Genomic DNA, 27,525 nt, shown 5'->3' with positions numbered 1-27,525 from the left:
CGGCTCTCAATTTAATCATAAATTAATCGGAAATCGCTAATATGATTGTTGGTTGTCTAACGTGACACGATCAGTGTCGATATATATAAATTTATTATTTTTATTATTTTGATTTTCTTTTCTTTTTTTTTATTGTTAAGGGCCCCTTACCCCATTAGCCGCTTAACTATATAAAAAAATTATCAAAAAAATTTTAAAAAAAATTATTTATGCTAGTTTCAACCATATTTTATAGGATTACCAATGTTCATGTCACCAATTTCCGATTAAAATTAGTTAAAAGAATTATATTGGCAAATTAACAAAAACTTTAGGACTAAATTAGTGCAATTAAAAGGTTTATGACTGAATTAATCACCATAATATAAGTTCGGAACTTTTTCGAACAATTATTTTGTACGTGTGTTTGTGTATAAGTGTCTATGAAATACCCAACAAAATTTGAATTAGATACTCATGATTGCAGCATTTGCAAAGAATTTGTTCTTCATATTCTCTCGATGTTATTTTGCATTAAAAATAGTGGACCCCCACGTGAAATTACATGTTGTTGCTAATAACAAGAAAGGTAAATACCACAAAAAACCCAAAACTAGTTACTTGTAAAAAATTTACCTAAAAATCTCAAACTGGTATGTATGTAATAAATTTGCCCTATATTAGTTTTTGTTATATTTTATCATTAAATTACTAAATTGGAAGATACATCACAACTGACAGATCTATTAATTTGAAGTTTTACCCTTCATTTCTCACAGGCATACCAATTTATGATTTTTTTTGTTGTATTAATTTAATTTAACGGAAACTAACAGATAGTAAATTTACGACAAATGTACCATTTTAGGGATTTTGATAGTCAAAAAATTATTCAGTGTAAGTATATCAATTTGGGAGTTTTGATAGTCAAAAAATTAATTTTAGGTAAATTTGTTACAAATGTGTTAGTTTGGGGCTTTTTGCAATATTAATCTCAACTAGAATAAAAACTTGTGCTACATATGGTTGAAAATTCATTTTGATTCTCTCTAATCTAGTATCCTTAATAGATCGAGGGATATTGTTCAATCAATCCTAAATTTATTGTAGAGAAACAAATTCAATCCTAAATTTTCTCATTTTACCAATTTAGTCTAAACCTTTGCAACGAATTACACTTAAGTCATTTCGACTAAATTACATGACAGTGTGTCATGTAAGATGCCTAGTGATAATTAGATTATTACCTCAGTGATTTCTGACAAAAATTGACTTGAATAACTACATTGAAATTTCTCAATAAGATTTTAAACTAAATTACCAATAATTCGGGACTCAATTAGCATCTATACAATAGATATATGACTAATTGAATAATTTTCCTCAATATGTGAAATTTTCTAACAACTATTTTCATTTTAATATATATCATGACTTGACTCAAGATCGTGACCGGTGGGGTATTGATGTGATATCCCAGGAGTGTTACCGACCAATTTCTTTTCGATTTTGTTATTATGAGCTTGAGCAGGTGTGTACAACAATCGTCTCATAGATAACACAACAAACAAGTAGTATGGAAAACACAACACAGCACACTACTCTTCTATTACATCAACACATTTACAAACCCCTTTTTATGGGTCTTTTCTTTTTATATCATGCTATATCTATCCACATAGCTCGGGAATCCCTATCTCCTCTATGAAGGCTGCAACTTCAAACTCACCTACAAGTCTAGGCATGTTCAATTTTGGCTTATCGTCAATGCATGATATACCTCAAATTTATTAAACAAACTCATCAAACAACATACAACGGCATGCACAAAGGTTCATTAACCCTCTCAAATTGTTCTTCCCGTATTTTCAAGTGCTTCCAACCTCAAGTTGGGCATTTGGCCATTAAGTCGAGTATTCCGTACTTTCAGAGACTTCCTGACTCAACTAGAGCTTCTCATTCTCATGAACGAGGCATCACATCAGTGTAGGACATCTCATTCTCATTAATGAGGCATTCTGTTGGTGTGGAGCATCTCGTTCACATGAACAAGGCATCATCGTCATCTCAATTAGCAACGGCATCCCATTAGTGTAGGGGCATCGTCCCCACCTCAAGTGGCGATGGTTCTTATATTTCATTAGGTGATCACACGTTGTGTATTACACAAGCCGGTTCATTCTCTTTCATCTTAGCCGATGCAAATATGGCCTGAGGGCATGCTCATGCAAGTGTGTATGTCATGATCTATAACATCATAACTATACTATTATATCAGGTGCAGTATGTCAGGCACAGTATGTGACTCGTGGTTTGAATCGACACAGCTAAGCGCCAACCCAAAGCCAAGCATGGCTCAGAAGGACATGCTTTAATGCCAATCCAAGGCTAAGCCAAGTTCAATTTGTCACGCTTTAATAGCAATCCCAAGCAAAGCGAGGCTCGTCCGTGACTCGAGGCGTAATCATCCTTATGAATGCAAACCATACAAAACGCTCATTGACTTGCACACAACTAAGCCTGAATATGCTTGGTGCAGCGTGTGACTCACAGCTTGAACTGACATGCCTAAGTGCCAACTTAAAGCCAGGCAAAGCTTGGATCGACACGCCTCAATATCAATCCTAGGCCAAGTGAGGTTCAATCCATCACACACCTCAACACTAATCTCAAAACCAAGCTAGGCGCATCTGTGACCCGAGGCATGATTCTACTTATGAATGCAAGACATGAGCAAACCATACAAAATAAATCATTGTAATGCACATGATTATGCACGATGAGTACACGACTAAATCAAACAACGTAGCACATTGCCTTAGCTGAGGGTTAGAGATTCCACTTATAGTTGACAAAGTAATGAGGATTTGATCAAGAAATGACCAAGCGGTGAGGGTGGTGATAAGTTAGCCTAAGAGAGAAAGAGAGAAGGGCGTGTAAGATGAAAGGAGAGGAAAAGGGAAAGTGAGCCAAGGGTTGGGAAATGAAGGGGTTGTGCTTCATTTATAGGCCAAGCCTCATTTAATGCCCTTCACACATGGCTTAATGAACTCTTTTTGAGTGGCATGCCTAATAGGATGATTGGCAAGGCTATCTTGAAGAGGTGGCACACCTAAGTTCTAATGGAAATAATGAAGAACACTTGTTAGGCTCTTCATTGGTCAACTTAAGTTCATGAGTAATCACATAATCATGACTTGACCAACTTGCTCTTCAAGCCAAAGCTCCTTGCAATCATTACCAAATCTTCACCTTGCTACCTAAGTTGGATGAGTTATGCCCTTCATTAATGGTCAGAACAAGTGGCCCAATAGACTCTCTAGGAATGACATGACTAGCTTAATGGCGTGGTACTCTAAGATTATAGGAAAATGATTAAGAACACTTGTCAATCTCTTTATTGGTCCACTTGTGCAATGAATCACCCTATAATCATGACTTAGCCTAGCTTGCTCTCCAAGGTTAATATTTGATCATTATGACCATATTTTCACATGGCCACCTAAGCTAATGAATTACCCTCTTCATTTAATGTCCAATGTATGGTCATCATGAAGCTTGGATTTTTTCATATATTTCATGCATTTCCTTGCTCTCCAAGCCAACCTTCTAAAACCCTCTACCAAATTATCTTTATTTATGGACTAACTTCCAAAGAACGTCAAACAAACAAGAGAATGAGGCTAATGGAAGAGCTAACATCACTAGGAGAGAGTTTTTCATCTTCTTGCATGATCAACTACCTTACTTGAACGTCTTACCAAAAAAAAAAAAAAAAAACTACCTTACTTGAACTGAAATTTGTGGTAAATTCATGGCCAAGTGAGGCTAGTCGGCTGGTTGCATAATCCTCTAACTCTAATTCTTACAAGTATCCTCACAAAATGAGTATTTATAAAATAAACGTTTATCTAGCGCAAAAGGGTGATGGCCCGTCTCATTAAGCCAGTGATACAGAAGGTAATAAAGAAGAATGATTTGCGCGTGGATCATCATTTTTCTGCTTCCGCATCAAGAATAATGGATTCCAAAACAGATACGTTAATCTTTCTACTCAATTATCTATGTTCTTGTTCTGGTTATGGAGATCATGAGATTGCACGTTTTGCATCTTGCATCCTTGGCTTGATGGACTCACGGGTTGGTGAGGCTGGCTTGGTGATTCTCACCCGTGGGTGTGCTCCGCGTCACTCACCTGCAAAACAAAGGAACAATTCTGCAGCTTGGTGAAGAATAGCGATGGAGGTAATAGATTGTCATCGTGCTGCAGTCTCTGAGCAATAGGTGGGTCGGTGACACACTGGGTCTTCGAGTTGCATCGCGGCTTAGTGCAGGTGACCTCATCACAGTGCAGTAGCTTTGTCAACTCATCGTTGTTGTGGTAACTGGATGCTTTGTTGCCTCGCAGTGCAGGTGCAGTAGCTGAAGGTGCGGTAAGCTGTTGCCGGAGGAGGAAGCAGTACCGTCGATCGTCGGTGTAGGTGGCTCACGGATGAGCATCAGGCGGCTTGGTCAAGACATCAAGCTGGTCAAGGCTGGCAAGCAGCACCAACACCGGGGGGGAGTCTCAGACGCGAGGGTCGCATAGCCGAGGGTGTTCGGCCAGGCTCCTTTCTCTCATCTCAACGTGTTTTCTCTCAATATGCTTTGAGATTTCTAATTTTCCGACCTCTGAATTATGAGGCATAATGCGATATATACACACACACAGGAAAAAAAAAAAAAAAACCTAAGTTAATCCGAGGGCTTAATTTAGGCCTTTACCAAGTGATGAACTCTAAAATCTAAAGCATAATTCTTGATTAATCCCAATGGGCTGAATTCAATTAAGCTCAATGAGTCCCCGCCTTCTTGGCCAAAATTTTCCCCATCTAAGTAGATTCAGTTCATTCAATTAAGCTAAAAACTATCCACTGCCAATTCGATTAAATGCATTTAATTGAAATTTGATTCTGATAACTATATGCAATTTTATTATTATTTTTGCTAGTGTTTGGGATCGATCATTAATTTTCTATGCAGTGAATTACTGAACACGATGCCATAATTTAAGTGTCAATAACACCGAGTGATGTGAATTGCACTAATATGTAGATAGGTTTTATTTTGAAGGTACAACCTACATAATTCACAATCAGGTGGTATATATACTTCCAAGGTAGGTTACTTATGCAGTTTCTACCCAAAAATTACTTTAAAATTTTAATGACATTGAAGAATTTACAAAATTAAAAGAGAATATAAATGGTCCCTGAACTTTGGCAGGGACTGATTGAATATCTATTAAAAGTTCAAATCCATATTGAATAAATTAAAAGTCTTGAAATAACATTACAAATTAGACTAAAATTCAAAGACTGCATTTGAAAAATTCAAAATTCAAGGACCATATTGCATATTGGGCCAAAATATACAGGCCATTTGTGCCATTATCCCAAATTGAAAACATATCTTGAATGTTGATATCGATTTTTTTAATAGGGATTATTAGTGATAAATTGAAAGGATAGGCATAGTATCATTGAGTTGATTTTCACTATAACACCTTTATATAATAAAAAATGATAAATGTAAAAATATTTATATCAATCTCTATATGTTGGCTTCTCAATTAAAAATCTACTTGTGATTGACATTTTCATATTTTTCACCTTTTGTGCTATTATTTATTTTCTTCCATAGCCACCTAAGTGACCTTGAAGTGGACACGTTCTGACTTGATACGGTAATCAATCGCTTTGACGGCTCACTAATGAATGAGCAATGGCATGGCCTGACAGCCATGGTCGTACCGAAAAAAAAAAAATGAACATCTGTCAAATCTAAATTTTGATGAATGTGCCCAATCTTCTCCCTTATAACTTGGGCTAAAGTCACAGCATTTGCCCATTCTTCTTCACGGGGATTTGGTCTAATGGACTTTAAGGACGCGTTTGGCAACGATTCTGTTTCCGGGAGCTGATTCTGACTAAAAATGATTATTTTTTATTCTGTTCTCTGAACCGATTCTAAGTAAAAAAGCGCGTTTGATAACTATCCAAAATTTTTATTCTAGAATAGAATTGCGTTTGATAGCGTGTTAATTGATTCTATTCCAAATTAATTTCTTTTAATTTTTAAATAAAATTTAAATAATTTTTTTTTTTTTTTCTTTTTTTTTTTCTTTTTCTTTTTTTCTTTTTTTTTTTTCTTTTTCCCTTTTTTCCTATTCTTCTTCTTCTTCATCATCTAGCCGGTCGCCGACCGGCAACCGGCGTCGACCCTTCGTCGGCCGAGCCTCGCCAATGGCTGGGCTTGCCTTCGGCGAGCTCGCCGGACCTCGCCCTGGCTTGGCGAGCCTCTGGCGACCTCGCCGGACCGGCGACCGGCGGCGGACGGCGACGACGGGCGGCGGGCGGCGGGTGGACGGTGGCAAGCGATGGCGAACGGCAACCGGGATGACGAAAGGGAAGAGCGAGGGTTTCACCATTTTGATTCTTTTTCTGATTCTCGGACGGATAATCAATTTTTTTTTATTCTCAAATCTTGTCCAAAATTGTTCCGGGAACAAAATTTTTACCAAATGTGATTCTCGTCCTAAACTGATTCTGGGAATAAAAAATCAGAATCTGGCACTGTTTGGCACGTTGCCAAACAAGCCCTAAGTCTTCTTGATAAAATTCGAAATGAGGAAGGTTCATGCAATTTGTCGAAGGGTTGATCCTTCAATCATAAAGCGTCCTAATTATACGCATGTAATTATAATTCCTATATAGAATATCAAAAAATTTAAATTGTTAAAAAGTATTACGTTATTTATTAATGACTATAGGTCTGACAACAAATAGTTTGTTGAGAGATTATATAAATGTTAACCTAAAAATAAACGAGCCGATACATATTTGTTGGGGGAATTTGAAGAGGAGTGATGCAAATCAAAAACAAATTGAGAAACAAAACGTATCGAAGACGTCTCAAATACGACAATTTATATGCAAATCAAAATCCAATTAGGATTCTGTCTTTGAAACAAAATGCTCATGCTCTGATATTCTTTTCTAGTTCTATTTATGAAGAAAAGAAGAACCAATTTGACCTTACTTTCTCTGTTAAGTCGGCATGCGAAGTAGTCAATAGGTCAGACAATCAAAAATTTAATAGTATATGATCCACCTTTTGAAAGTGAAAGGGACCTCAACATATTCAAGGTTTCCTCTGCTTAGCCATTCATAAGTGACTTTTGAGTACATTCATAAGTGACTTTTGACTAATATACTGAACACCGCTTGCAACTTGGAAGGAAATTCATAATTCTTGAGATGTGAGTCTAACGTGGAAACAATTGTCCGTAGGATATGACTTGAATTTTTCTCACAACAATATTTGGGAGAATTCTTCACAATGAATTTGTCGCCATGGTTGGATTTAAATCTCGTTGCTAGAGGGCAATTGAATTTTTATCCTGGACATAATTTTGGAGTAGGTGAGTGGTTCTTTTGGCAATGGAGAAATAAGTCGTTTTTCTAGGACATTTGTTTTCCCTTCAATTCTTCCACAAGTAATTTGGTTGAACATAAAGGAAATCATTAAAACTTATGATTTTGGTCATATGGGATTTCCCGCTTTATGGATGGATTAATTGAACGCTTATGGGTGAGATAAAGGCAAAACATGACTGGGGTTTATTCATATTTGAAGGAGATGAGTGGCTAAGTGGTTTTATTGCATGTTCATTGATACAAGTAGAATTTTGGGCTTTATGGTTAAGACTCAGCTTCGCAAAACAACTTGGTTTTTATAAGATCATCAACGAGATTGACTCTAAAACCATCACTATCTTGTTAGTCCATAACTTATGATTAATAATGTTGGCCCTACTTTGCTTAAAAATAACAAAAGAAATTGTATTTGCTAACTAACTCACTAATCTCAAAACCGATAAGTATTTTAATACTAGTTTCTTTTCATTACCACTTAAAGAGTTATTTTATGTTTTATTAGGTGAAAAAATAGGGATAGCAGATTTATGATATTAAATTTTTGTATTCAGCTTTAGCTTTTTTTCATTTAAAAAAAAAACAATGAAATAGAGAGATCACATGTCCTTGAAGGAGCATTACCATTCAGCAAAATTTAAATAAATAAATAAATAAATAAATATAGAGTTTATACTTCACAGGTGCTAAAAGAGCCCAAAGCACACTATTATGTGGCAAAGCAATATATTTAGATGAATAAATGAAAGTCCTATGATTGCGTTGATTCTGGTCAACTCGTTCTGAAAGATAGTTCTTAACCTTTTTTGGGCAAAATGTAAATGGTAAAGATATTCCTCTTTGGCTATAAAAGGGGTGACCCAGTTTCCCTTCACGAGCCCACAACACAAGCAGTTATACACGCTCTCTCTCTCTCTCTCTCTCTCTCTCTCTCTCTCTCTCTTTCTACCCCCTCCCTTCTCTCACCGGTTGCTTTGTTTTGTTTTTAGCTATGATCAGACAAACAAAAAACATCTGATTCAGCGTCTGAACAAGGGGTAAACCACATCCCCACGAAATATAAAAAGAAGAAAAAAATTAAAGAAGAATCACAAAACCTACAGATCTTCACTCCCCCCCTTCAACTAACTTGCATTTTCTCGGCATTTTCTTCTTCTTATTTATTTACTATTGTTATTTTTTTTTTTTTTTTTTTTAGTGGATGTGTGTGTTGTGCTCGTGGATTTGAAGTCGTTTCCTGTTGTTCTAGGGTTTTCTGGTGATCTAATCTCACAGAACTTTGACCATATGACTCAATATCTTTGTGTTGCTCTCGCAATATCAATTTCTAGGCCTCATCACGTCATACACTAGGTGATTTATTACTAGTTTTTTACCTGGGTCTCGTCTGATTTCTTCTTCTTGTTCCTTTCCTTTTTCAATACATAGAAAGAATTTGACAAGAGATTTAAGGAAGATGGCGAGAGAGAAAACAAAGATAAAGAAGATAGACAAGTTGACGGCAAGGCAGGTGACGTTCTCGAAGAGGAAAAGAGGGCTGATCAAGAAGGCTCAGGAACTCTCCGTTCTATGTGACGCTGACGTGTCCCTCATCATCTTCTCAGCCACTGGCAAGCTCCATGATTTCTCCAGCTCCAGGTACTCAAAAATTAATTCTTCATGAGTCTCTAGTTTTTCATCATCGTATCATATGCATCCCTTTGGCGTGCGACAGAGAGAGAGAGAGGGAGAGAAGTGGGGTGGGGGGCTGAGACGAGAGAGAGTGCAAAGTTGGGTACTTCGATTGTCTCTTGAGAGATCAATATGTCTGGTCATTATCCATTGTAAGCACGCTTTTTTTGCTGCAATTCCCACATGAAGGTACAATGTATAGAAACTTAAATTATATGTAGATCGAAAGTTGAGATCTATAATCTTACGATGGGGACGGTGATCAAAACTTCAAAAGAACGGCAAGAGAGAAAAGAACCAGCATATATCAGATTCAGGGCCATTAATATATATCTTTCTTCTTTTTGGCTACCCTTCAATAATTATACATGTACATAAATTTGAATATGCTGAAGTTTCATTAATTATAAGACGAAGCACTATGCTCGCACATCTTGATGTTGGTCAGTTAACTTTGAATCATTTCTTTTCTCAATTAGGTCAGTAAGTTCCAAGTTCATTTTTTATCAGGTTTGTTCATTTTACCCCTGGCGACAAACTCATCCGTTAATTCTTCAATATCAGTCTATTGTCTCTTGAGAGTGCAAGTTTGGGTACTTTGATTGTGTCTTGAGAGATCAATATGTCTTGGTCATGATTTCACACGAAGGTACAATCTATAGAAACTTTGTTAGAATTTGAATGTGCACATAAGCATAGCATAGTTTATATTTTATAGAGATGGATAAAGATAGCATATGTTGAGAAGGTTTACGGGACAAAGATAGTTCATTACTTTATAAAGATGGTTTTACATAGTTGAGGGAGGTGCTGGTGAGGGAGCCACATGATGTGGATTTTATGGTCAGCTCCACTCAAAACATGGAGCACTTGCTCCTTTATATAAGCTGCCAAAGTTGGTGGAGGAAGTCTCCACAGTTCTCTACTACAAATATCTACTATTATCTTAGAGTAACACAAGATGGAGTGTTTCAGAACAAATAAGAGATGGCGTGTTGGCAGCTTGTTGGTTGTCTTTTCATCGTCTATTTCTCACGTTTATTAGAGTTGTCTAGATTGGACTAGAGAATTCCATGTCAAAAATTGGATCACAAATTCCAACACTCCCCCTTATCCAATTTCGTGATATTCCCAGCATGATTGGTATCATCCTGAACTGGACTAGAACTCTTCTTATGATGTCCCATGCCGTAGATCTCAATTCCATGATCCCTTGCATCCTTTTGTTGGCACAATCGCACGAATGTGCAATGCTTTTCTTTAATAATGTTCCATATGTCATGGGTCATCAAAATGCTCTTAGTTGTAGTTGTTAGCTCGGGCTCTAGCTCTAGTTCTACAACTCCAGCTCCGGCACCGGCTTGGATTCTGGCTCCGGCTCTGTTGGCTCTCCCTCGGGCCTGAGGACAAATGCCCAAAATCATCCGAACGTACCTAATTTTGATATCACATTAGAAATTTTAATATGCATGGTATAGTTTGTATTTGATAGAGGATGGACAAGGGTAGGATATTTTGAGAAGGTTTATGGGACAAAGATAGTTTCACTACTTTATAAAGATGGTTTTACAATAGTTGAAGGAGGTGCTAGATGATGTGGATTTTAAGATCAGCTCCACTCAAAACATGAAGCACTTGCTCCTTTATATATAAAAGCTTTATTAGATGGGCTTAAGGCCCGTCCGCCCATGCTGGGCCCAAAAGGCCCGGCCCACGGGAATAGGGCCCGTGGAGGGGGAAGGTATAAAAAGGGAGGAGAGAGAGAGAGAAGACGTTGGTGGAAATCAGAATTCACGTCTTCTCTCCCCGCGCGTATTTTCTCTCAAAAGGAAAAAGAAAGAACAAGAACGCATACGGCTTGTTCTTCCTCCCTTCAAGGCTTCATCGGATCGAATTGCTCAGATCTCTTCCTCCATCAACGCCGGTGTTTAATCTGTGGCTAAAAGGTACGCCGAATCCGTGGTGTGCTTTAGGATCGGTGATGCGTGTTGTTTTCCCGGCTTCGTCTTCCGCATTGATTTAGGGGTTCGATTTAGTGTCGAATCCGGTATTTCGGGATCACCATTCCCAACATTGGTATCGAGCCCTAGTTCACGTTTTCCCGATCAATTCTGATGTTTTTCATTGATTTTTCGTGAAATCCCTTCGGCCGTACGGAACCGGGAGAAAATCCCGACACCCGAGCGCTTTTCGGCCATTTTTCCGAGTTTTCGTAAGTCAAAATAAAATCGTGATTGCATAGGAAGAAGCGCGACGCCGAGACGAGTCCGGCGATGTGTCGAACGCCGCCGGGAGCCGCGCACGCGCCGGCCGGCGAACCGGGCGCGTGCACGCCGCCGGCGAGCGAACCGGCACGCGCCGGTCCCGCGGACCGACGCGTGCCGACGCCACCGTGACGTCATCCAACGGCCGGTAATCGTTGGATGACGTCACCGATGATGTCATCACTAACGCCGTTTCGCCGAACGGTCACCGGCGGCGACCCGACCCACCGGAGACCAAGGCACGTGTCGTGCACGCTACGGATGACGCTCGCGTGACATCATCCCCCGCACGCGCACGGCACGTGCGTCGGTCCGCGCAAGCGGTCCGACGACCGTTGACCGTTGACCTCCGTTGACCGTTGACCTCCGTTGACCGTTGACCGACCGTTGACCTGTTGACCGACGACCGTTGACCGTTGACTTTGACCGTTGACCAAAAAAAAAAAGGGGGAAAAGAATGTGTTTCTTTTTTCAATTAAGTCTATGTGGATTATAATGTGATCCCTTATTTGTTCTGCATTTGTTGCAAGAACAATGCCTCCCCTGAGGTTGCGCACACCTATACGCGTAGTTACCGGATGAACAAAAGGATAGACTGTCTAAGTTGATAAATGGCCGACCGATCATCGATGGGAGAGAGGTGACTTAATTGATCATGTCCTTGAAGTCAATGGGAAAATTCAACAGTCGTATGGAATGGTCGTCCTATGTCACGGTCGAGAGATGGTGCGATTTTTCATAAACACTCTTCCACCCGAATGGCAAGATGTGTTGAATCGCATATGGGATGTCAACGGAGTCGCTTCCTATAAGAAAATTGTGATGGATTTTGTAAATGAATATTATTGTATTGTTTCAAGGGAAAAGATCAAGAAATTGAACAAAAGAGGATCTTTCCCACTTCGTGTCCGACTTGGTGTTAGTTGTATTGGTGATATATGTTAAGTGTGATTTGTGGACATATTATGTAATGATTACTTCCTAATTGTGTTAATTGAAAGCATTATTGTTTTTATTGGATGTCTATTATATCTTGCTTTCTATTACTGCTGGTTGCTGTGGGAAATTAGCTATGGGTAGTTTTAGAAGTTTTTGTAGCTTCATAGAATTGATTTTGCATAAGATAATTATATTAATGATAGTTTTAAGTTAGGATTTTGGAGGATGATTGGAAACATAGTGACCTTTTGATTCTAAAACCTTACTTAAAATTATTCATTAATATGATGGGTCTATGTAAATAGGGATGCATAAATGATAGGCATTAATAATTCGTGCATATTTGTCGATTTGTTCGTATCAATGGCTTCACCACAAAGAGCATAGTTGCCGAGCCGAACAAAGGTGAAAAGCTCAACGGAGACAACTATGAAATTTGGCAAATGAAAATCCAAAAGTATGTCTTTGGAAGAGCAAGAAGCACTTGAGGCTCTTGTCATGACCATGGTAGAACCCGAAGAGGGAACCAAAGGCACAAAGACAAAAGAGACAAAGAAGCTTTTTCGCAAGTGGAAAAGAATGAACTCTCTAGCTCGCATCACGTTGCTAAGCGGCATGGAAAATGACGTCATGCGAGAGTTTCTGCGTTTTGACAATGCTAAGGAAATGTGGGAGGCATTGGCGCTAGATTTGGTCATACTTCGGTGACTAGATCGAGGCAGCTCACTATCGGGTTTGACTCTTATAAGAAGCCTCATGGTCGAGACCATGAAGCAACATCTTAGAAAGATGTCAAACATGATAACCGAGCCGAGAGATGCGCCATGTCCTCACAGATGAGCAGCAAGTGCAAGCAAAGTGATTCGTTCCTTGCCTCGAGTTGGGAGCATATGAAGGTGCACCCGACTCATAATGAAAATATCAAAACCTTTGAGGATGCAATGCGTCATCTTGAGCTGGAAGAGGACCGCTTGTTGGTGGCTGCCGGATGCCGAACTTTATCATGCTAGTTCTAGCTCAAATGAAGCTTCGAGCTCCAAGCGCAAGCGCCCTAACCGGTTTGATAAGGGAAAAGGCAAGGAAGAAGCAGTTCTTCAGGGAAGAAACCCAAGTTTAACCAACATGAAAGAGGGAAGGTCCCCGCATGAAAAAGCTTGCAAGGGTGAAATGCTACAACCGTGACAAGAAGGGTCACTATGCTCGCGACTCGTCGTGAGCCAAAGAAGGTATGCACCCTTGTACTTTTCAGAACTTTACTTTTGTGTCGAGTTCTATTTTCTTAACCGAGTCTAATCTTTGTGGACTGTGGATTCGGGAGCGACGGACCATGTAGCGAAGGATAGAGGATCCTTCGTGGAATTCCGACGAGTACCAACTCGGAACTAAGTGGATCTATGTGGGAAACAACTCCAGAGTCAAGTGAAAGGAATTGGCACATACCAACCGAATATGCGTGGTGGACGCACTTTGTTCCTTCATGATGTGCTTTGTATGCTCCGGAGATTCGTCGGAATTTAGTGTCTCGTATTAGTGTTGGTTAAATCAGGTTTTAATATGAACTTCTATAATAGAGGTGTGAATTTGTTTTTGGATACAAATTACTATGGTTGTGGTTATTTTCTGAATGGTTTTATTGTATTAGATATTGATTATGTTAATACTAATGTTTGTTATTCCCTTCTCACGTCTCCTAATAAATATGATAATGATGTGAATGTGTGGCATGCTAGACTTGGTCACATTGGCAACAACAGCCGTATGAACAGACTAGCCAAAGAGGGCTTGTTGGGCAATATTGAAAAAGTCGATTTGCCCATATGTAAGCATTGCCTAGAAGGAAAAACGACAAGGAAACCATTTGGAAAAGGAAAAAGAGCTGAATTTCCTCTGCATTTAATCCATACCGATATCTCGTGGTCCAATGAATGTGAAAGGAAGGCATGGGACTCGTTTATTTCATCACTTTTATAGATGATTACACTCGATTTGGATATGTCTATTTGATTTCTCATAAATCTAAAGCAATAAGTTGTTTCAAAAAGTTTATGAACCTGGTAGAGAATCAATTAGACAAGAAAATAAAAACATTGAGATCCGATCGAGGTCGAGAATATTTATCTAATGAGTTCAGAAAATTGTGTGATGAAAAAGGAATAGAAAGACAGTTGTCTATTCCATATACTCCTCAACAAAATGGTGTTGCAGAGAAGAAACGAACCCTACCGGAGATGGTTAGGTCCATGATGGCACATGCTAACTTACCCATTACCTTTTGGAGTGATGCTTTGTTAACCGCCTATATACTTAACCGTGTGCCTTCCAAATCAATTACTTCCACTCCATATGAGTTATGGATGTGTAGAAACCGGACTTAAGTTTTCTTAAGCCATGGGGTTGTGCTTTGCCTACACACATGAGTCCTCTCACAAGTTTGGGAAATTGGGTCCCAGAGGAAAGAAGAGTATTTTCATAAGATACTCGTAACACTCAAAAGGGTATGTGTTCATAGGTGAGCAGGAAAGTGGGAGTATAACGAGTTTGAATCACGAGATGTCACATTCCTAGAGGATGAATTTCCTAAGAAGGGCGAAATAGGGAAGATTGTTCCCTATTTGAGACCTTGGATCAGATAATGATATTAGTGGAGTTCATCCAAGTGGGAGTAATATGAGAAGTGATGAATTGAATTCAACTCATTCTCAATTGCAACCACTTGATGAGACGACATCATTACCTAATCCAAGTGGGAGCATAATGGGAAATGATGTGCAAAGTGTACAATCTCCCATTAGGCGAACAAGTCGCCAAAGTATTCCCCGTCGACGTTTTGGCATTGAAGGGGAAACTTTTATGGTTGCTCCACAAGATGAGGATGAGCCAAGAAATATTAATGAGGCTTTGAATTGCCCTAGTAAGGAAAATGGATCAATGCAATGGAAGAGGAAATGGAGTCAATGAAATCAAACCAAGTCTCGGGAACCGGTTGATCTCGCCAAAGGGACGCAGCTATTGGGAACAAATGGGTTCTCAAAATAAAGCGAAAGGCCGATGGCTCGATTGAAAGGCATAAGGCTCGCCTTGTGGCGAAGGGGTATAATCAACGGAAGGAATTGATTATGAAGATACGTTTTCTCCCGTAGTGAGATTTACCTCAATTCGCATTATTCGGCAATAGTGGCTAGTCTGGATCTTGAATTACATCAAATGGATGTAAAGACCGCTTTCCTCAATGGAGAATTAGAGGAAGAGATATATATGGAACAACCTGTTGGTTTCATAGTGAAAGGCCAAGAAGAAAAGTATGTCGACTTTTGAGGTCGATATATGGTCTTAAGCAATCATCAAGACAATGGTATATACGTTTTCATAATGCCATAATGGCATATGATTTTACGATGATTGATGAGGATCATTGTGTATATATCAAAAGATCCAAGGATCAATTTGTGATCATATCATTATATGTTGATGATATACTAATAGCTAGAAGCAATATGGAGTTTGTTAAGACTGTCAAGAGTTGGTTGTCTTCCAACTTTGAGATGAAGGATATGGATGAGGCCGCATACATTCGAGAGTTAAGATTTCAAGAGATCGTTCAAGAGATCGTTGTCTCTTTCGCAAGAAACCTATATAAATAAGGTTCTTGAACGATTTCGTATGCAAGATTGTAAACCCATAGACACTCCTATTGCAAAAGGTGAAGGATTGAGCCATAGACGTGTCCAAGGACTCCACAAGAGAAGGAACAAATGAAACATGTTCCTTATGCAAGTCTTTGTTGGAAGCTTGATGTACGCTATGATGTGTACAAGACCCGACATATGTTTTGCGCTTGGAATGGTGAGTAGATACCAATCCAATCCCGATCCAAAGACATTGGAAAGCCGTTAAGAGAATACCGAGGTATCCGAAGGGAACTGCGATTACAAGTTGAATTACCAAGGAAAGGATCTGCGACTTGAAGGCTATTCGATGCCGATTGGGAGAAGATTTAGATGAAAGAAAATCTACCTCGGATTTGCTTTCTTACGAGCAATGGCGCCATATCATGGAGTAGTAAGAAGCAAACATGCATAGCCTTATCCACGATGGAAGCTGAGTTCGTGGCATTATCGGCAGCTACAAGAAGCGGTTTGGCTTAAGAGATTCTTGGATCATTTAGGTGTTATTGAGAAAGCTGCAAATCAATTATTGGTTAATTGTGATAGCCAAGACTATAGCGTACACCAAAGATCCAAAGTATCATGGCAAGACCAAACATATAGATACCAAGTATAACTTTGTAAAAGATATGGTTGCACGAAAGAATGTGAACTTGCGGTACATATCTACGCATAGAATGGTAGCGATCCTATGACAAAGCCAATACCTAGAGATGTGTTTTGTGGTCATGTAAAATCTCTAGGATTGCGTAGAGTTTGATGTACTTGAATTGTAATTTCCCGAGTTGTTCACATTTATGAAATTTTGTTTTTCATTGATTAATGCCTATGAATCTTTGTATGATCTTTATGCATCTTAATACTTAGTGTATTATTTTAAGTTGAGAAGTATGTCGGACGATAAAAGATTAGCCCACTCACACAGTAATCGCCTCTATTTACTTGTGTGATAAATAGAGATGAGACAGTATTTAAAGCTTATTATCTAGGTGATAATCGAGAGCTCAAGCTTAAAATACGCATGTCGCCTTAACTAAGTGTTAAGATGAGGACATAATACTTGTGATGTCCGAAAGTAAAATACCCCACATATTTTACTTTATCCGTCTAAGATGCTTTTGATGTGAGTTCGATTAATTTTGTGAATGAGTAGATACGTGAACTCGAGTTAGACATTGGATATGTCCGAACTATCATCCGTACGGTATTAAAAAATGTAGACATACGCTCCATGGGAAAGGAGTTAATACCGTAATACGTATTTCATACTACGTATGCATAAGACGACCAATAAGAGTGGCAAAAGTTTAATCTCAACTTTTATGACGTGTGAGACTCTTGAGGAAATGAGTTCCTCAATTCTTAGTCCCCTCAGGACTCTTACTTATTCTCAAGATTTCTATTTAGTGTTTGCTATCTTAGGGTGTTGCCAATGGTCATGAGATGATTCGATCTAATGGGGCATTCCTAGAAAAGCAAGTGGGACTGAAATGAGAGTTTGAAGGAAAGAGGAAGATCGATTTTGGAGAATCACATCAGTGGTTTTGTATTCACCGGTCGACCAATTATGACTGTCTTTGTGATAATTATAATTGTGAATACAATATATATATATCATTGTTTAAAAGAGATCAAGGAGATATAAATGTGATCGATCGATCTAGGTATTGCATACTAAATCTACTCGGAGTGTGATGCCCATTATGAGTCAAGCTTATATTCCTAACAGATGTATAGAACGAGCTCTCAAAGTATGTTGGTCGCACGGATTATTCACCGAGTATGAATGTTGAAGAGAGGTAAAGAGAATCATGTTCGGCCCACCATGTGCGAGTGGGAGATGAAAGCTTTATTAGATGGGCTTAAGGCCCGTCCGCCCATGCTGGGCCCAAAAGGCCCGGCCCACGGGAATAGGGCCCGTGGAGGGGGAAGGTATAAAAAGGGAGGAGAGAGAGAGAAGACATTGGTGGAAATCGGAATTCACGTCTTCTCTCCCCGCGTATTTTCTCTCAAAAGGAAAAAGAAAGAACGAACGCATACGGCTTGTTCTTCCTCCCTTCAAGGCTTCATCGGATCGAATTGCTCGGATCTCTTCCTCCATCAACGTCGGTGTTTAATGCGACATCCCGAAATTCGGCCCGTTTCGATAAAGTGAAATGGCGTACATCGTCAACGTGCCTATGGCCCTTTTTTCTCTCGAGTGATCACTCACGAGTTAACTAACCTATCGGGTGAAGCCGTTAAGGGATGTATCCGCGTAAAATCCCTAAAAGCTACTCAATTGGTTGGATTGGACTAAAATCGCGTTTGATTGATTCTAACCATGAAATTTAAATTGGTTTTAATCGAATATTCGGCGTGTCACAATTCATTTTGGGACCGTCTCATCGTCTATCAATTTATTGACGAGTCAAATTTCAAGAAAGAATTATCGGAAGAAAAATCGAAGCACCAAAAGAAAATAGAAAGGGAAAGGGAAAGAGAAAAGGAAAAGTGGAATAATGATATTATTTATTTCTTTTTCTCTCTCCCCTTTTTCTATCTTTTTCTCTCTCTCTCCTCTCCCCTCCCCCTCGTGCAAATTGCCCCACCGCTCACTTTCTCTCTCTCTTTTATTGACCAGTCAATACTTATCCCTCTTTTCTCTCTCTTCTCTCTCCTCTCTCTTCTTCCTTCCCGCACACGACAGAACCAACTTCTTCTTCTCCTTGTTTTGTTGCGTGCGAACCAGCAAGCCCGAACCAGAAGCAGCGAGCATCACCGCCAGACGAAGACAGCAGCCGCTCGTCCTGCCGCCGCACCGCCGCACCGCCGCCCGCGCGCTCGCCGCCGTTCCGCTGTCCGCGCGCGCCCAGGCCGCGCGAACCAGCCGCTGTTCGCTCCTGTTCCAGCTCCGACCAGCCACCGTCCGGCCACCTCCGGCCACCGTCCAGCTCCGCCGGACCTCCCCGGCGTTCCCCTCGTCCTCCGCCGGCCTTCCCTCGCCGTTTTGGCCGTCGGATCTGCTCCGACCAGCCAAGGGCAGAAACCCACGAAATGGGTTTCCAGCTGGTTCGGGCCCGTTTTGGGCCGTTTCCGGGCCTCGGATCCGTGAGTCGCTTTGGAGTTTGTCGTTCCTCGCGTCGCCCCCGTCGGATTGACCCGACTTGCGCGCGATTTGGTGAGTAATCTCACTAATCTTGGATTAGTTGGCTAATTATGCTTAAGGTTGGTTTAAATTTAATTAATTATGTTTAGGTTGTTAGATTATAATAAATTAGCAATTATTAGTGAATTGTGATGCGATTTAGATAAATTGATTGCGCAATTAGCAAGTAGACGTGGTCTACTAATTATTGGAAGTGCTTCGGGAATTTTCCCGACCCTTAGTGGGCTCCAATTAGGCTTTTCGGGCCTAAGTGGATATTTTTAGTATTTAATTATTAATTTTCGAAATTAAATTTAATAATTATTTATTTTCCGAAAATTCAAGGAGATGGCCCGGGACCGAATATTGTGCTGATGACCGTGGTGAAGTCCGTTTATTTAATCGGGCTTTATTTTGTACTAAATTGAATTTTTAATATTTATTAATTAATTATTTTTCGGAAATTAAGATTTTGATGGCCGATGACCGGAATCTCGTGCTGATCGTCGTGGCGTAGTCCGTTTATTTATTTGAGCTCTACGTTGTATGGAATTGAATAAATTGTGATATTTTAGGGATTTACCCTAAATTGATTGGAATCGATTGAGATTGAATTATCGATTGGTGAATGGCCAAGTATGTTTATTCAGCATTTATAATGCTTTGTTGAGTTAATTTAATTATTTGATTGAGTATTGATTGAGATTGAATTGGCCAAGTGTGTTATTTAGCATTTATAATGCTTTATTGAATTGTTTATATTGGCTCGTGATCGTTGTATCACCACGGCGAAAAAGACGCCCGAGAGCATATTGAATTGTTTATGTTGGCTCACGTGATCGTGTATCACCATGGCGAAAAAGACGCCCGAGAGCATATTGAATTGTTTATGTTGGCTCTGTGATCAGTGTATCACCATGGCGAAAAAGACGCCCGAGAGCATAGTAAAGTGTGCACTGTACGTCACCTTGGCGAATCGACGCCCGAGAGCATTGATGGAGCTCGTGACTAAGTGCGGGCTAAAAGGGCACGTGGCTCGGTGACTTGATGTATCACCTTGGCGAAGAGGTCGCCTTAGAGAATGCACGTGGGCCCAAGGTTCGAGGCACGTGACCCGAGACTTGGAAGGTCATCCCGGAGAATGCACGTGGCCTAGCTTTTAAATATCCCACAAAGGTGGGGATTGATGTGTTTGACATGTAATCGACTAGGTCGATGCTTTGATTTGATGTTGTGAATTGATTGACCGAATGGAATTGACCGTGAGTGGTCTTGTCGGAATATAATCGACTAGGTCGATTTGATCGATGTTTCGATCGGTGATATGATTGCTTGAGTGCCTATTATGAATTGTACCGACTTGCAGGTGGGATCTGAGGCCAAGGTAAGTCCTCTGCCCTGTGCGTATTTAGGCAGCCTGTAGTATAATAGTTTGCTAATCGGGCTTAGTGGGGTAGAACTTGCTGAGACGTAGTCTCATCCCAGTTTGGGGAAACCATTTCAGGACCCCGCTAAGGAGCTGAGGAGGAGAAGTCGGAGAAGGATTTTTGGGAGAAGAAGATAATCCTGAGAGAGGCATTGAGTACGGCCCAGATGGACTGAGATGCTATCTTCTTTGATATCTCCATTTTGATGTGAATAGTTTTGAAGTAGTTTGTGTTTTGTATAAAAGTTTGGTTATAAATTTCAATATGAAAAATATGGCCCTGCTTTTCTATCCCATTGTTTTATTGTCTGGAGATTTTAACTGCTTCCGCATGTGCTTAAAGAAAGAAAGGGTCGGCGATACATTATCCTGGGATATCGCATTATAAAATCGACCAAGGTAGAAGGATGTGTGCGTGCCCGAGGATCGGGGCGTGACATTTAATCTGTGGCTAAAAGGTACGCTCGAATCCGTGGTGTGCTTTAGGATCGGTGATGCGTGTTGTTTTCCCGGGCTTCGTCTTCCGCATTGATTTAGGGGTTCGATTTAGTGTCGAATCCTAGGTATTTCGGGGATCAGTCATTCCCAACAATATAAGCTGCCAAAATCGGTGGAGGAAGTCTCCACAATTCTCTACTACAAATATATACTATTATCTTATAGTAACACAAGATGGAATATTCCAGAACAAATAAGTGATGACGTGGATGTCTTCGTACAAGTTGGCAGTTTGTTGGTTGTCTTTTCATCGTCTGTTTCTCACGTCTACTAGAGTTGTCTAGATTGGACTAAAGAATTCCATGTCAGAAATTGGATCTCCACAGTTCTCTACTACAAATATCTACTATCATCTTATAGTAATACAATATGGAGTGTTCCAGAACAAATTAGAGATGGCGTGGATGTCTTCATACAAGTTGGCAGCTTGTTGATTGTCTTTTCATCGTTTGTTTCTCACATCTACTAGAGTTGTCTAGATTGGACTAGAGAATTCCATGTCAAAAATTGGATCACAAATTCCAACTAACTTAAATATATACGTAGATTGATAGTTAACAACTATAATCTTACGACAAGGACGGTGATCAAAACTTCAAAAGAACAACAAGAGAGAAAAGCACAACCGTATATCAGATTCAGGGCTTCCAAAAGGACTTAGGAGTGGGGGAAGAGGGAGAGAGAGAGAGAGAGAGAGTCCAGAGAATTTTGTCTTGAAATGGCAGCAATAACTAATGGCTTACCCAGAGGGAGAGAGATGAACAAACCTCGAATTTCAGAACTAGAATGGAAACTTCAGGAATCTAAAAAGATATCTACAACAGTTTGATGCATCGGTCTCTCTACAAACTGGTGCTGAACACTTGAAGCAGAATCTATGTGTTCTCTCCTCTGAGCTTTGTTTAGGGTAAGTTTACAAACACTTACAATACCAAGCATGTACTAAACTAAAAACAAAATGTACCATACTATACGAATATGTACCATACTAAAAGCAAAATGTACTTAATCAAAGATTCTACAATCCTCATTCAGCACTTTTACAAACTTGTACTGTACCTTTGCAAACATATACTCTACTACAAGCAAAATAAACTATACTATACCCCTTGGTACTTGGTATAGACTTTATCAAACATGCACTATACTTAACTTTCATATCTCGCCTCCTGAAGTATATTTTGACGCCTGCTGCTGCAGGCTAGTAATTCTTGGCCTAACCCTCTTATGTTTATTGAGGCAATACATGTCACATATACAAAACCTAACCCAAGGGACCATCAATATATATATCTTCTTCTTCTTCTTCTTTTTCTTTTGGCCACTCTTCAACAATTATACTTGTACATAAATGAATATGCTGGAGTTTCATCAATTATAATACGATGCACTGTGCTCACACGTCTTGATATTGGTCACTGCATGTTGAATCTTTTCTTTTCTCAATTAGGTCAATTAGCTCGCAAGTTCATTTTTTATCAGGTTTGTTCACTTTGCCCCAAGCCACAAACTCATCCACTGATTCTTCAATATCAGTCAATTCAATCATCCACTTGGTTTCACCCAAGCTTTCATCCTGGTCATGGATAGTTCACCCAACTTCGGGTCCATAAGCAATGACGATTGCCCTATGAAGATTTTTTACTTGACATTCACCTGAGGTCACTCAACCTATTGTAGACTTCACAGTGGTCAGCCAACTATAGGCTACATCATCTTCTATGTTCGACATCTTGGGTCAGTTATTAATTGACCCTCGAGCTGAGTGACTTCATTGAAAACAAAATCAAAACTTACTGGCGTAGTGGCCAAAAACGAAAAGTTCAGTGGCTTGATTGAAATAGGCGAAAATCTTGCGTCTTATAACACTAGATACGTAAGTTTGTTGTAGTTCTGCATATACTTTGAGTAGCATGTTCACTTTCTAAATCTTCCTTTGTTTTTATTTTTTCTTTTGTTATTTTTTTGGGTCCTTTTTTCTGTGAAGTATGGAGGATACACTAACGAGGTATTATGGGCACCACTCCAACAAAGTTGAGAAACCAGTCCGACCATGTGTTGCACTCGAGGTGAATCACTTGCTTAGATATGCCTTCCATGCTCTCTTAAACTTGTGCCTTATGTTCGTGAAACAAGAAACATATTCTCCTGAGGAAAGCATTCTGTTATACTGACATATTCCTCTTCAAATGGGCAAGCCTTGCATTCTTTTACCGTAAAGTATAATACTGACATACGAAACACCGATATAAATGAATTAGAACGATTATTATATGGAGGATTTAACCTATTCTCATGCTTGTTTTTTGTTGTCTTAGATAGAGAACACCAATTGGAAAATGTTGTGCAACGAAGTGTATGGTCAGGCTCATGAACTGAGGTGCGGGCCTATGTTTTCCATGCTTGTTTGAGTTGAAAATATGTTTCTTTTTCTTGTCTCTCCTTTTGGCGGATCGATTAGATTTATTCCCATTTCTTCTACAGGCAGATGAAGGGAGAGGATCTGGAGGGTTTGAACGGGGAGGAATTGGAGCAATTAGAGAAGAAACTGGAGGCGGGATTGAGCCTCGTGATCAAGACTAAGGTCTCTATTTAATTATTTTTCATTTGGGTTTCATAAGAACCAAAAAAAATGGTCCCTCATTTGAGTTTTTCTTGTTTCACTCTTTTGTCTCTCCCCATCTTGGTCGTTCCTCTCTTTCCAGGAAGAGCAAACATGGAACGAGATCAACAAACTGCAAAGGGAGGTTCGTGCACGCTAACTAGACCTGTGTGTGCATCTTTCATTATAAACATCACTTGATAATTTCATATGCTGCAAGCACTGCGCAACGTAAAGTACATACCCAAGAAGCGCCACTCGAGAAGATTTAAGGTTCGGTGAAGGTCATAATGAATACAAAGACTATTCCAGTGGTTTGAAGACTATTTCTTTCTGAAATTGCAGGAAGCACAGTTGATTAAAGAGAACAAGCAACTGAAACATGAAGTAAGATTGCTTCCCTGATAATTGAAATTAGTCGTCACTAATTTATGTCCATGCACTCTCTTTTTAAAAAGAATTGCAAATGTCGAAAGGTGGTTATTTGATTTCAATAAATCGCAGATGAAGATTTTAGATCGAGGGAAATTGGTGACCGTGAACTCAGAGTTGGTTAACAACGTTTCCATCGGCAGCAGTAGCATTCCTCCTCTGGATGACGATAGCCCTTATCCCCCAAGTTCGGGTTGGCAAACAATTAGAACTGGTTTACTGAAAATGAGTACATAATATATCCTGATGCCCTTTATTTTATTCTTCTGCCAATTGAATTTATATTTGCCTTTAGATGCTTTGTTATTTGGCCAATTTAACAATTTTTGGCTCCGGCCTCTTGGAGACAATTCTTTTATTTTTGAAGTTATAATTAGCTGATATTATTGTGGTTAGATAATGCGTCCGGCGAATAAGTTGGATTGCTTTTCATTTAGGTTTCCCCGTGAGGACGTAGTGCTGTCAGGGCAATTTGTAGATGATTTTTCGAAATTAAAGTTGTCCCAGTGTATAAAAGTTGACTTTGATTGATGTTCTTGGGTTTTTCTGTTTTTTGGCTCAGCCATGATGTGAATTACAGTAGAATAGGTTTCTAGACTGCCCGAGAAGGATCCACCACCAGCCTATTGTCTACGATTCAACTCATTATCATCACGAAAGCAAAAAAAAAAAACTCATTACCATCACAAATCCCAAGACTTTTATTCTATTTTGCACTAACCATGTCACTTAGGTTTCTATTTTGAGAGACCTTTTGGCAACATTAATTTCTCCGCTGATAACCTTTCTGCACTAACCATCATCTTGCAGGCGTCCTTTCCGAAGCTGAAGTCTCGGACAGGAGACAGCCAACAGGTGCATTTTTCTGCAAGCAATCAACAAAGTATTGAAGCCTGTGACTTCAATAATTGCAACGAAGGATTGGAGCCTATGATTGCAAAAACTATCATTGAATATAGTTAGTGCATATAGCTAGTTGATGATTTAACTTCCTATATAGATGGAAATGTTGTAACGATTTTCCGTCTTAAAGAATTTGTACTATATTCTCTTGCTCGGTTGCTCTAGACAACATTGATATAATGATGTACCATTGAATGCAGGATATCTATTAACAAGTTACATTGCTTAAATGTATCAATACTAGTAATATCTGTATGTAACGGTCTGGAGATTTTCCATGCGTGAAAAATTGTGAATGATCCAAGATTACCATGCAAGCCCCTCTAGTAGTGTTCTCTAAAATATTATTAGGGTGGACAATATTGTAAATGTATACTAATCTGGAGTATTCCTATAATAAATGAGGGTGAGTCAATAGGTTGTTAGATTGAAGAGAAATTTACTATAGTAATTTGAGGAGCACCCGTATATGAATGGGCCTGCTCCCTCTCATTTGTAACATCTTATAAGTAATAGAAATCTAGAGTTTCCCTTTCTAAGAGCTTCTCTATCTACGAGCAACCCGCTCGAGAAAAATCACCCCTATTTAATCAAATTTGGGAAAGGCTAATGTTTTCCTTCATTTTTAATAAGTGGGCTACAAGTTATGGACACAAAATTGATGATGGCCCTAATATGTGACCTGTCAATTAATAGGAGCATAATTGGAAGAAATAAAGGCATCTTAGAATTGGTTTTAAGTAATCCATCCTTTTAAAATTCAACCTGAACCTAAATTAGAAAGGATTATAAGAATCAGTGTTTCACATGGTTGAAGAAGCTAGGTTTACAAAATTACGAGATTCTACACTTTATTACTGTGGCGCCACTTCGCTAACCACATCCCAGTAGTAATGTGTTGTTTGGGAAGGAGGGAATGGGGAGGAAAATCATGGGTGAATATGGAAAGTTTGGTGGACTTTAGGCTTTATTGGGCAAGTGGGAAAGTATGGAGAGTGACAACCTGAGTGCAAATGAATTTAAATTTTTTGTGGAAAAGAGAAGGAAATGAAAATTCAAGTTTATTAGCATTTTCCTTCTTTTTTCTTCTCCCCCAAGTCTCTCAAGCATAGAATTATTTTTGGTGAGCACAAAAGCAAAAAGGGAAATCAAAAAAAAATATATATATATCTACTCTTTTTCTCTAGTAGATACTTCTACTTAGAGACCAAGAAAATTCAAGTCGCCTCTCCTTATGAACATATATATATCTATAAAAGTACGTGATGGTTGCTACCACATCTCTCTCTAAGCTTATTTCATTTTTGATACTTCACATATTGCAAAGCATTATGAATTCAAAAATTTAAACTTACTCAAACTTGATATAGTAAAAGTTAAATTGTAGATGTTATAAAGTATCCCAAACATGCAGTAGTCTTTTCTAATCATAGGTACTATTGTTCGCAAAGGGCTTCTCATTACATGTCTGATAGGGCTTTATCAAACCCACAATGGTCTTTTCTTTCATAATGTTAAATGTGATATTACCAATCAACATAACATCAACCAAATGACACCAACATCTGTTCATCCAACAAATTTCAATCAACTTCTTTCACCGACTCCAACTTCTTCCAAGTCAAGGTTAAGTGAAATTTTTTTGTTATAGATAATTCTAAATTTGTATCTTTTAGATAAACAAATATTTTCCATCAAATCTATAGATTTTCACTTTTTCTTTTGTTTGTCATAATCGATTCACTTCAACTCAACTAAGCCTAACTCTAATACCAATTATTATAGAAAACAAGCTCGAATAATAAAATATATGGAAGAAAATAAATTGGATACCATTTACTTGGTTTAATTACTATGACTTACATCCATGAGGAGAGTAGCATCAAATTTCATTATAAATTAAGCGATAAAATGGAGATGACAGCCACACTCGAGTTAATCAAACATTCTCAGTGTTTCTTAGCGTCCTATTACACCCAACTCATGCAATATTTAGCCCCAAATATTCTAATAAGATAACCTCTCAATCTTACAAAAGAATTGTACAAAATCGTAACCCAAACTATCAATGACTTCAAACCTTTAGCACGCAATTCACAAGCAAAAGCTCCTCTTGGTTCCCACTTTACATATAGAAGAGAATTGTATCCATAATAGAAAATCTCTTTTTAGGCCCATTTGGTCATTGACAAATTTTTGACTACTTTCGTTCTTTTGTTCCCTAAAAAAAAAAAAAAAAAAAAAAAAAAAAAAGAACAAAATTCCATTAGTAATGTCAGTTAATTTTTCTACTCTCTGGAACACATTCGTTCCAAGAATAGATTTGAAACAAAATCAAGAAGTAGAAAATGTTACCTCTTTTCTTCCAGGGAGCAATTCTAGAATCAAGCCAATTTCTTTTTTTTCTTTTTGTTTTTCTTCTCTTTCTTTTTCTTTCTTTTTTCCTTTTTCCTCCTCTAGCTGGTCGTCAACATTGGTGATGGTCAATGATCGACCAAACAAGATCTGGCAAGGCTCCCCAAAGGCTAGCAAGGTTGCTAACTC

At 39.0% G+C, this 27,525-nt stretch overlaps 1 protein-coding gene across 2 annotated transcripts; it reads left to right on the top strand.

The window, feature by feature from the left end:
* Positions 1 to 8,353: 8,353 nt before the first annotated feature.
* On the top strand, positions 8,354 to 25,215 carry LOC104449178 (MADS-box protein AGL24). Of its 2 annotated transcripts, none has more exons than XM_039304893.1 (9): positions 8,354 to 8,491; positions 8,883 to 9,092; positions 23,032 to 23,113; positions 23,363 to 23,424; positions 23,529 to 23,628; positions 23,750 to 23,791; positions 23,992 to 24,033; positions 24,151 to 24,271; positions 24,889 to 25,215. In XM_039304893.1, exons 2-9 carry the CDS (start codon positions 8,911 to 8,913, stop codon positions 24,966 to 24,968), a joined length of 711 nt encoding a protein of 236 aa, XP_039160827.1. In that variant the 5' UTR covers positions 8,354 to 8,491; positions 8,883 to 8,910; the 3' UTR covers positions 24,969 to 25,215. The 2 variants fall into 2 exon arrangements, with proteins under 2 accessions (XP_039160827.1, XP_039160826.1); XM_039304892.1 differs by having other exon boundaries at positions 24,151 to 24,307.
* Positions 25,216 to 27,525: the final 2,310 nt, after the last annotated feature.

The sequence above is a fragment of the Eucalyptus grandis genome, chromosome 11 (genome assembly GCF_016545825.1).
Source record: "Eucalyptus grandis isolate ANBG69807.140 chromosome 11, ASM1654582v1, whole genome shotgun sequence".
Lineage (NCBI taxonomy): Eukaryota > Viridiplantae > Streptophyta > Magnoliopsida > Myrtales > Myrtaceae > Eucalyptus > Eucalyptus grandis.
Note: the sequence above shows the minus strand (reverse complement) of the source record. Positions and strands in the feature narration are given on the sequence as shown.

Excerpts from the sequence above, each read along its gene's own strand:
- LOC104449178 (XM_039304892.1), top strand. The coding sequence starts at position 8,911 with ATGGCGAGAGAGAAAACAAAGATAAAGAAGATAGACAAGTTGACGGCA. Across the intron at positions 23,425-23,528 it reads GGTCAGGCTCATGAACTGAG|GCAGATGAAGGGAGAGGATC; the intron begins GTGCGGGCCTAT and ends TTTCTTCTACAG. Across the intron at positions 24,034-24,150 it reads ACAAGCAACTGAAACATGAA|ATGAAGATTTTAGATCGAGG; the intron begins GTAAGATTGCTT and ends AATAAATCGCAG.